An 11,794-nucleotide genomic window follows, 5' to 3' on the forward strand; every position below is an offset into this window, starting at 1 on the left:
AATTTTCAAATAATAGAGGACTTGAATAAATAAATTAGAGAAAAAAAATTAAATAGTATGAAGAGTAAAAGTGTAATCCACATTTTTTAAAACATCTTATAATTAAAATTTCTGACATATTACAAAGTGTTTGATAAACTTTTTTAATAACTAATGAACTTATACGATTAAAAAATAAAATGTTAGAAATTTATAAACTTCTTTAATAAAAATAAAAAAAAAGTTACTTAAGCATTATTTTTAAGATTTTAACAAGTTTTTCTTCAAATTAAATATAAAATTACTGTTAGTAGTGTGTATATATATATATAATAAATTCAACGATCTTATACATTTTTATTCGGATACTTCAATAATTTATTTTTAACCTATAATTTAATATTTTATAATCTAAAAAAAATATTTCTTTAATATTTGAAACCATTAGAATTAATTATCTTAATAATAACTACTAATTGATAGACTAAAAAGTCCATGAAATTAGTAACAGTAAATCTCCAAAAGAATACAAAATATACAGATACACTCCTCTCTCTCTCACACACACACACACACTAGAATTAATACTTAATGAGTTGATTAATTAGACAATTAGCAAAATGCCCCATGAAATCAGTGACAGTAGTCATCAATCTCCCCAAGAAAACATGACAGAATCTCATCACCCTCTGCTTCATATATACACTGAACTGACAACAGCAAAGGAAGGCATATCTGGGCCTGATCATTACCAATGGAGCAGCTGCAAAACCACCTGAAAAGATTGATGGACGTCAGAAGACAAGCATTGAGTCCCCATGAAGTGAAGTGCTTGACAGAGCGCAGTAGCTGGAGGGCGTTAAGTTTCGTCATGAGAATGGGATGATGCATGGGGACCTGAAACCTTCCAACAAAAGGGCCGAATTGATGATATGTGACTGTACGATCCGACCCTCTTTGAAACCAAAGTAACACATCTTCAATTGGCCGATTTTGTTGCTGGATGGCTTGAGGTCCCTATCCGTCATTCCATTCTCTTGAAGAAACTTGATGCCGTAACCTCTATGACTCATAATGTTTCGCCCTTCCAGAAATCAAATTTCGTCCCAAGAAATCATCAGATCAGATGTTGAATGACTTAGTTCCATCAAGAATGGATGATGATGAGTAGATGTTGTTGCCAAGAGAATGAAACGGGCCATGGCAGTTGTCAATGGCAGCAAAAGCTGTTCTTCCAAAAATGAAAAACTAATGAAGAAAATCAGCAACTCTTGTTGCATCGCTGGAAAGGATTTCTTGGTTTAATGGACGTCAGGTTGGATTATATAGGAGATGGTGGGATATTTAATTAATGTTAATAAATAGAGTTAGAGTCCGAGTAGGATATATAGTTTAGTCAATTCAGAATCAGAAATATGGTTTTTTCTGTTTTATTTTTTATCCCAACCATTTAGAAGAGTTGAAATCTCAGAAGAGTGAAGAAATTAGAAATGCAACAGAGTTATAACTAATTTTTGAGTTTGGTGCTGCATATATACATCAGAACACAACGGCTGCAAACTTGACTTCTTCTGCAACTGATATTTGAAAGTCTTAATCTAATCGCCGTCAGGAGACTGAGTCTAAGCATCCCTCACTGGTTGTTGTGCTCATCCAACGGTTGTTGCTAGGGAGGCAACTCATGCATCCTTGAATTCTAGGCGACTATGAAACACGTTCCTCCACTAACTGAAATGTCTCATCTTAAAAAAACATTAGTATATAATATAGAAATAAAATAAAAAAATAATTTAAAATTTATTTTAAGTATCAACTTCCTCCTACGTAGTTCCATCACAGGAAGACCTCCTGATGGCCCCGTGACAGTTCCGATTAGACCTGCATTTAAACAAGGCACACCAAATTAGAATTAACAACAATATATATGCTTTTATTTAAGAAAAAAGAAAGGGAAAGCTTACATATAAAATTACCTAATGGGCGAGTGAACTACATTGTCCAGCAGAGAGAGGGGTAATATGTTTCTTTATTAAAGGTTGGGGAGGCTCTTTGCTCTTTTTTTTTTTTTTTTTTAGGAGTTTTTGCCATTTTTCAATATTTTAGGGGGATAATTTGAATTTATCCCGAAAAAATTATGGGTCGAAAAAATAATTTGAGTACTTAAGTTTTCAATTGAGAATCCTAAAAGATCCAAGGTTGTTTAACCTTTTTAATACTGGGGTTCTCATGGTTTGCCCCAACAACAACTACAACACTCAACTTGGCTTTGTGCTAAATTTCTTACCGCCCTTGTCAGAATTGGAACCAAAGTGTGGATTGTGTCAACTTGTGATAATTAAGTGTCTGTAAGATTGTAGTTAAATAAAAACAAATGAGAAAGTTCATACTCTCACTAATTTCTTTTTTCTTTTCTTTTTCCTCTCTACCTATGTTGAATATTATATTTAGATTATTTTGCACAGACATCTTAGTATGTTAACACATACTAGTAAAATACTTAAATTTCATAACAAAATCCATTGCTAGAAGGCCTTTTTCTTGTACTCCGACTGAAGTTTGTGTATTGCTCCAAATTCAAGAATCACATCCGCATCAAGAAAAAATAGTATCTTTTCAATGCATGAGAGCAAAATGATATTTAATCATTCAGTTTATTTCAGCATTAATGATCTTTCCTCCAAACACTATCCATTTTATCTTTTAGCTATTTTTCACTTTTTTTATAAGCAATACTTATTTTTTATTGTGATATAAGTTGTACCTTTTTCTACAAAAAAATTAATTTTGCCAACAAGAAGGGATTTGGTACATTATATGTTTTCTTTTTTCAAAATGGATTGTACTACATACAAAAAAAAGTGAATTCATTACAAAATTACCATTTTTCAAAGAAAGTGGAACATACAGTTGATTATCTTAACTATATGATTAAACAATGTAAGAAAGTAGTTGAGTGTTGGACGACTTGAACATTAGTAAAAAAACCCATTCATAGTTATAAACACACAATCTCGCAAACAAACTCATATTATCCATAACATTGATAAGCATTTGTGCAGATGTATTTGTACAAGAAATGTTTGAGGCTTCAATTGTCAGCCAAATGGTATGAGTGGTGCCTATTGCTAAACCAGAAAAAGTAAGGATCGAATTCCTTGAACCAGCCGTGATTCAAAGCAGCTTCTGCTGTTATTCTCTTATCTGGATCATACTCCAAAAGCTTTTTCAGCAGATCAAATCCATGTTCCGTAAGCAATGGAGCTCCTGAATTGGCTGCAGCTGTAAGAAACTTGCTTATAAACAGATTGTCGTCCGCTTTGCCACGCCCAAGATACGTGTATATCTTGCTTCTCTGCTCAACATCACACTTCTCTTTGAAAAGCACCTCCTTCAACAGCAATTCTGCCATTATACAACCAACTGACCACATGTCGATTGCGGTTGAATACGTCTCCGCTCCAGCAAGGATTTCTGGGGCTCTATACCAACGAGTTACAACACGAGGAGTGTAGCATCCCCATTCTCTTTCGAATTGCCGAGACAGACCAAAGTCGCATATCTTCACTTCACCCTTTTTGTTGATCAGAATGTTTGATGGCTTCAAGTCCCTATGCATCACTCCATTGTCGTGCAGAAATTTGACGCCCTCCAGCAACTGCTTCATCATGCACTTCACTTCGTTTGGACGCAACGGCTGTCTCCTGACGTCCATGAATCTTTTCAGGTCGCTTTCCACGTGCTCCATTACGACGAAAACACGATCCCAATCATCTAGAACCACTTCTTTGAATTCCACAACCGCAGGATGCTGAGGAAGAGCCTTGAGAATGCCGATTTCCCTCAAGGTTGTCGTAGACAATCCGCAACACTCCTCCTTCATGGCCACGATTTCGCCTGTTCTCTTGTCACATGCTTTATACACAACGCCGTAAGACCCATGACTGATCACGTTCATATACTGGTAATTATTCGCTTTGCCAAAAATCAAATTCCTCCGCAGGAAATGATTAGGCTGAGACTGAGAATCATTGGGTGAGAACAAGAATGGGTGATGATCATTCTTGTGGCCAAGAAAATTAAGAAGCCCAGCCTCGGCCATGGAAACACAATTTACAGAGAGGTGAAACAATACGCAGAGTAAGCCAGAAGCTGTAGGAAATCTTGAAAGGAAGAGGTTTGTATTTGTTGTTTCTTGTTTTGCAGGGACCTTTATATAGTAAGGTTGGTTAATTAAATGTAAATAGGAATAGGAGATGGTCGGATATTTAATTAATGTTAATAAATAGAGTTAGAGTGGGAGAAGGACATCTAGTTTAGTTCATTCAGAATCAGAAATATCGTTTTTTCTGTTTTATCTTTTATCCCCACCATTTAGAAGTGTTGAAATCTCAGAAGAGTGAAGAAATTAGAAATGCTGCAGATTTATAACTCTCATTTGTAAAGGATGTCTCTGTTAGTCTAAGTGCGTCTTCTAGTCAGGTAGGAGTTTTAACTGATTTTTGAGTTTGGTGCTGTATATATACATCACTACACAACTGCTGCAAACTTGACTTCTTCTGCAACTGATATTTGAAAGTCTTAGATGGAAATTGCATTCTTTCTCTTCTTGTTCTTGAAATCTTGACAAAGAGTAGTCTAATAATTTACTACGGGTGCTTGGACCGGGGTCTGAATGTTTGTACGAAAGATAATCATGCATCTCCTGAATGTTTTGAGTAATCCCAAGGAAAACGCTTGGGCAATTGGGTGAGTGGGGTTTCGTCTCATTGCTAGAAATTTGTGAAGAAGGGACGCCAAATTCACAGGCTTGCTAAAGAGAATTTTTGTAGGATTGCATAATTCGGGTACTGCACTGGCGCAAGAGAATTTTCAGGCATGCTCATGAATTATGTTAGAAATCAAAGAATTTTCAGGAAGTTTCTGTTACACTTGATCTGGCCAGTTTTGAGGTAATACTCGGGTACATATATGATGTATTATTTTTTGGCAGATGGCAGAGTGAATTCTCGGCTACATTTTTCTGAGGTTGGGTCGCAAAATACTTGAACTAATTTCAGGGGTAAAGATACAACCCAGATTCAGAGTCGGCCCTTGAATTTCTTGCCAAAACACTGCCAGTGGGCTGTGGTGACATTAGGCTCCAAAGGCTGCAACGCGAAACACGGAAAAGGGGTATGTTCTATGTGCCGTGTCTTCCACTTGATGTTTTAGTTCCAACTCTAACCACCAAAGTGGAAACAAGAAGCATCAAATGAACATCACAAGGGCAATGCGTAATGTCAGACAAACCAAAATCATCATATGACATCTCTACTAATGTATATAATTTTCCAAAGTTCTATGGGCGACGTTGGCGAGGAGGAGGCTCTGCCAAAAGTTCTATTAGCACTCATGAAATATGCTGGAAATTGGAGAATTTTCTGGAAGGAAGAAGGGAACAATTTCTGCAGTTCAACTCTTGCATCCATTTGTGCAAAATCTTGATAAGTATTTGGTGTCCATATTAGCAGCAGTCATGCCTTCTAAGAAATGGTGGTGGCCTGTGCACCTGGTTATTTGCAGAATCTCGTCGAGTCGGCTTTAGGTTGTGCAACAGCAGAAGAGGTGACCGAGTTCGGATACTGTTGTATCTGTATGCACAGTAATCGTCTATATTTTTTTCTTTATATGTTTTATATTTATACAGTTTAGTTTTCAGTTGCCATATCTTATGTTTTTTTATCAAAGATGCAATAAACTTTGTTACTGAGATATGATGATCTCTTTATATATATTGGGATAAGTTGCGAAGGATTTGGTACCAATTTTCTGGTTAAAATGGCAGATTGCTGTGTTGGAGATGGTCTATGATAGGTAGGGCTTTAGCATATGCATTTGTTTTGAAGTAAAATTTATATCAGTGATCAAGTTTTGTTATTAATATCACTTTGTTATGAAGTAATTACAAATAACTCAATTCACTATAATAAAATATAGCTTATCATTATGATTAATTACTATAGTTAAAAGTAAAATTCGTGACGACACTAATTAATTATGGCTAAGCAATGGGTATTAGCAGTTGTTTCTACAAGAAAGACAAAATATTTGCTACTGCTAGAAATTATGGCAAATACTTTAGTAATAGATAAAATCACAGCGAATGTTGATTAATTTTGGTACTTAAACAATTAGAGGCGACAATTTTGGATCTCAAGTTGTTAACTTTTTTTACGTATTTGCTCATGTAACTATGGGTCATTAGGATAAAAATAAAAAGGACCAAATGTAAGATGTTTAGGACTAAATTCATCAAAAGAAGGATTGTATGTATAAATAGAGTAAGTTATAAAACCAAAAATGCTAATAACTTAAAGTTATAGGACCAAAAATATAAATTTACCTTCAAAAACTAAAATTTTGGGAAGAAGGATACAAATAGGCTTTAATTAGTTGATATATACATATATCAAAATGCATGGACATTATATCGATGATGTCTTAACCTAGTGGTTAAGGTTGAAAATCCATAATAAGTTTGAGTTATGAGTTTGAGTCCCATATAATGTGTCTTACCCTAATGGTTAAAATTGAAATCCTATGAACTTGTTCTCGTTTTATCACTACAAAAAATACGTATAATTGCTTCATGTTTTTTAAGAAACTTTATTGTTTGATTTTGACATAAATTAAAAAATTCACATTTTTTTTTCAAACTTACTATATTGCATGGGTAAGATCCGGATCATATCCAATTGTTTTGAGTATAACATGGGTGAGATTTAATGAGGATTCTACGAGTTAGGTTTGTGAGGGCACATTATTAGTAAACATTACAGATATTTATTGGATGGCTTAAATGCATTTTTTAACCTCTAATTCAAGTCATTTGATATTTTCATTCTTTAACTTTTTAGAGCAGTATTTTTGTCTAACATATTTTAACTTTCGTCACTTTAGTCATTTTCTCGTTGAAAAAATATATGTGCCTCTGACATGATATTTCAAAATTGAAGCTTTTATTCATATTGGTCAATTTCTACTAATATTTTTATCTTTTAACTTTTTGGGGTAGCATTTTGGTTCTAAATCCTTTAAATTTTTGCTATTTTAGTCATTTATTCTCCGGAGTTCACCCTTCTCATCAGTGGAGTTAAACCCCGATAAAAAAAAAAGACTAAAATTACAACAGTTAAAAAGATATAGGACTAAAATGCTATATTCTAAAAAATAAAACGGTAAAAACATTAAATAATCCAAGTCCGGGCACTAAAAATACATTTAACTTTTAATGGATATGGGTGTAGAGCATGTAGGGTGATATATACCAACCCATTGATATGCCTAAAATTAAGAATGACATTAGTACTAGTGATCGGACAATATCTATAAATCATGTGTGAAATTACGGGCGAGCCCTTGTGATACAACATAGTTGTCTATTGACTAGAGTATGCCTAACATGTAACAAGAACAATTCAATGTATGTACAGCACATATGAATGCAACAACTCACTCTAAATCCAAACACTCCCAATCTCCTGGTCATATGCTGCTATTCCATCAATTTATTTCTCTCTACTTCTCTACTGCTGCTGTCTTCCAACTTATTACAATTAATGAAGTGTATTAAATTCTGAACCTACCTTTCCTCTATGACTATAGAAACTATGCACCATGTTTCCCTTCAAATCTTCTCTCTCTCTCTCTCTCTCTCTCTCTCTCTCTCTGTATGTATGTATGTATATATACATATATATATATATATATATACCATAATAAACTACTCAGTACCATTACACCTTCCTCCTACTAGCTGTTTTTTGCATTCATTCACTCTCTTGCAAACCATTAATAAAGAAGACAACTGGAGAGACCAGCCCTTCACAATTCACCTGTAATGGCTACTTCAGTTGACAAAACTTACCATATCCCATCTTCCAAATCTCAAAAACTCTTCATTTTAACCCAAATTCCCCTTAGGATTTTGGCTGCTGCAGTAACTCTTGCTGCTACCTCGATTACGCTCACCAACAAGCAAACCGCGGTCATTTACGGCATCCAGATCGATGCCCGATACAGCTACTCCCCGGCTCTCAAGTAAGCTCTTTTTCATTACTTTTTCTCCTGTCATCATGCTTGGGTTTCATGAATTAATCCCTTCTCTTTCTTGTATGTATGATTTTCAGGTTCTTTGCATACGCAAATCTCATCGCATGCGCCTTCACTGTCCTGTTACTGTTTCTTGCCCTTATCCTAAGGAACAAGGCAGTTGATTCAACATACTACTTCTACATGTTCCTCCATGATTTGGTACGTTAAACCCGTGTTCACACACACACCCACACACACATTGACACACATATGTATATTGCTATAGGCACCTCCCATATCCGTTGCAAACGAGGAGCTCTAACCCCCCCAAAAAGGGGTACCGAGAGTCCAAATTCGCATCATATATATTCACATTATGATCCATCGTGATGGTAAGTTGAGAAGACTTTGTTGGACAGGTTATGACGATCTTGTTGATGGCTGGATGCGCTGCGGCAACGGCAGTGGGCTATGTGGGGAAGTATGGCGACAGGCATGCGGGTTGGATGGCAGTCTGTGGATATTTTGCGGAATTCTGCAACAGGGGCACAGCTGCTTCATCGGTGTCTTATTTTGGGTTTCTTTTCTATTTCATTCTCACTATCGTCTCTGCTAACAGGTCCCGCCAAATCCAAGTTTGATGAAATTATCTCAAGAGTATGTAAAAGTAAGATACATGTCTTTAAACCATATAATTTCCATGTTTATGCTTTAATTGTGTTTGCTAATCATGTGAACAATTTTTCCTCTAGATTTTATATCGTTTCTTATGGAGAGAAAGATGTTTTCTAAATGGTTGCAAGGTTCTGATTGATGATTTTTTTTTTTTTTTTTGAATTCTTGGTAGTATGTACATTCAGTACAAGAAAATAGCTGAATAGTAATGAAAAAAAAAAATAGCGTTGAATTAATTAGCAAGAAACATTCTCTTTGTTAGTTTACATTATTTATTACAAAAAATTTACTTGCTAATACATTTAGGAACGAAAATTTACTTACTAAATAGCATTAATTTTTTTTGCAGTTATCGAGCAATACAATTATTTTCTTGTAGTGATTCGATATAAAATCCATCCCCAAACACAGCAGTCTTCCATTTCACAAGAAAATTGGGACCAATTCCTTTCCAACTTGTCCCAATATAAAGAAATCATCATATCTCAGTAACAAAACTGAGGAGAACAAATAATCCACTGCTTCATCTTAAATTATTGATCCAAAAACCAAAGGGCCATAAGAGGACCATCCGAATACAATTCTGAGTTCACAAAAACACATCAAAGATAGAAATGAAGTGATCAACGCACAAACAACTCAAAGAATCTGCTAAAATTTTCAGCCAATTATTAGAGACTAAGAATCCAACCAATCTTCCCCCATCTTGTGTGCAACTTTTCAGAACGTCGAGGAATTCAGAAAAGCAGAGCACTATGAAATGTATAAGATCAAAACAACCGTAACATCGATTACTAATGTGACACATTCAAAGAATTGAACTTCTCTAGCAATGAAGACTATGCATTCAAGGTATACAGTACTACATACAGCAAAGCATGAGCTGAAGCTCAGGACATTTCACTAAGTTTATTGCATCTTTGACAAGAAACATAAGATATGGCAACTGAAAACTAAACTGAATAAAAATAAAACATATAAAGAAATTCAAGGGCCGACTCTGAATCTGCGTTGATTCTTTACCCCAGAAATTAGTTAGTCACAGTTAATATGGATTAGCTTAAGCATTTCGCAACCCAACCTCAGAAGAATGTAGCCGAGGATTCACATCTGCCATCTGCCAAAAAATAATACATCATATATGAAGCCGAGTATTTCAAAACTGGCCAGATCAAGTGAAACAGAAACTCCCTGTTGCTTGGCAATTTTAGTGGTTGCCTGAATAACTTATATATTGGATATTGCATATCTCAACACTAGCCACTGTACATATTACCATGAACAGAGTTTATCAGATTGGCAAGAAGAAAGAATCAAAAGCCAATTTTGTGGTTCCATGCATCTCATTTCACCCAACAACTTTCTTGTTTTATTGTTGTAGGCGAAATCAATCAATGCATCTGCCGCTCACTCCTAGAACAGCACAGATCCACAATCCATCAACACGCTGATGAGGACACTGTTTACGACAAGAAACTCAGCAAAATTTGGCATGAGGACAATGATTTCACCATCTGAACAGCCACCTTAAGATTTGAGCAGTCGGAGCACAATCCCTTGTGACTAGCAGTTTCAGATCATCATCTCCAGACACCAAACTGAGAAAAAAAAATGGTTCTGAATACAATCTTTCATCAGTTTTAGACCATAATTAGCCACATTTACTTCTCTACCACAGCTTATACACAATGTGGAAACTGGAAACTAAAGAGAATAGATATAAGAAATTCAGACAAATAACCCGATCACCTCTTCTGATGTTGCTCGACTTAATGCCCAACAACGACTCCCCATAGCTTGTCACATTCGAGACAGTCGAGCAGCTTGGAATGCACAACCGGTGCTAATACGAACACCAAAAACTTCTTATCCAATATCTGCGTTAATGGAACTACAGAATTATTCCATTTCTTTCCATCCTGAAAATTCTTTGATTTCTAACATAATTCATGAGCATGCCTGAAAATTCTCTTGCGCCAGTGCAGTACCCAAATTACGCAAAATCCTCAAAAATTTCTCTTTAGTAAGCCTGCGAATTTGACGTCCCTTCTTCACAAATTTCTAGCAATGAGACGAAACCCCACTCACCCAATTGCCCAAGCGTTTTCCTTGGGATTATTCAAAACTTTCAGGATGATGCATGATTTTCTTTAGACACTCAGACCCCAGTTCAAGTACCCGTAGTTAATTATTAGACTACTCTTTGTCAAGATTTCAAGAACAAGAAGAGAAAGAATGGAATTTCAATCTAAGACTTTCAAATATCAGTTGCAGAAGAAGTCAAGTTTGCAGCCGTTGTGTAGTGATGTATATATACAGCACCAAACTCAAAAATCAGTTAAAACTCCTACCTGACTAAAAGACGCACTTAGACTAACAGAGACGTCCTTTACAAATGAGAGTTATAACTCTGCAGCATTTCTAATTTCTTCACTCTTCTGAGATTTCAACTCTTCTAAATGGTGGGGTTAAAAAATAATACAGAAAAAACGATATCTCTTATTCTGAATTAACTAAACTAGATATGACTCTAACTCTACTTTTTAACATTAATTAAATATCCGACCATCTCCTATTCCTATTTACATTTAATTAACCAACCTTACTATATAAAGGTCCCTGCAAAACAAGAAACAACAAATACAAACCTCTTCCTTTCAAGATTTCCTACAGCTTCTGGCTTACTCTGCGTATTGTTTCACCTCTCTGTAAATTGTGTTTCCATGGCCGAGGCTGGGCTTCTTAATTTTCTTGGCCACAAGAATGATCATCACCCATTCTTGTTCTCACCCAATGATTCTCAGTCTCATCCTAATCATTTCCTGCGGATGAATTTGATTTTTGGCAAAGCGAATAATTACGAGTATATGAACGTGATCAGTCAGGGGTCTTACGGCGTTGTGTACAGAGCATGTGACAAGAGAACAGGTGAAATCGTGGCCATGAAGGAGGAGTGTTGCGGATTGTCTACGACAACCTTGAGGGAAATCGGCATTCTAAAGGCTCTTCCTCAGCATCCTGCGGTTGTGGAATTCAAAGAAGTGGTTCTAGATGATTGGGATAGTGT

The 11,794-nt window shown here is 35.6% G+C and overlaps 1 protein-coding gene and 2 pseudogenes across 1 annotated transcript; 2 read left to right on the forward strand and 1 right to left on the reverse strand.

The window, feature by feature from the left end:
- Positions 1–3,049: 3,049 nt before the first annotated feature.
- On the reverse strand, positions 3,050–4,145 carry LOC105158494 (cyclin-dependent kinase G-1 pseudogene; annotated as a pseudogene).
- A 3,581-nt stretch (positions 4,146–7,726) lies between these two features.
- On the forward strand, positions 7,727–8,845 carry LOC105158168 (CASP-like protein 1F1). Its single transcript, XM_011074817.3, has 3 exons — positions 7,727–8,058; positions 8,148–8,271; positions 8,472–8,845. Exons 1-3 carry the CDS (start codon positions 7,859–7,861, stop codon positions 8,691–8,693), a joined length of 546 nt encoding a protein of 181 aa, XP_011073119.2. The 5' UTR covers positions 7,727–7,858; the 3' UTR covers positions 8,694–8,845.
- A 2,126-nt stretch (positions 8,846–10,971) lies between these two features.
- Positions 10,972–11,794, forward strand: part of LOC105158495 (cyclin-dependent kinase G-2 pseudogene) — a 1,491-nt pseudogene continuing 668 nt past the window's right edge.

Source organism: Sesamum indicum, linkage group LG3 (assembly GCF_026168435.1).
Source record: "Sesamum indicum cultivar Baizhima isolate 11 linkage group LG3, ASM2616843v1, whole genome shotgun sequence".
Lineage (NCBI taxonomy): Eukaryota > Viridiplantae > Streptophyta > Magnoliopsida > Lamiales > Pedaliaceae > Sesamum > Sesamum indicum.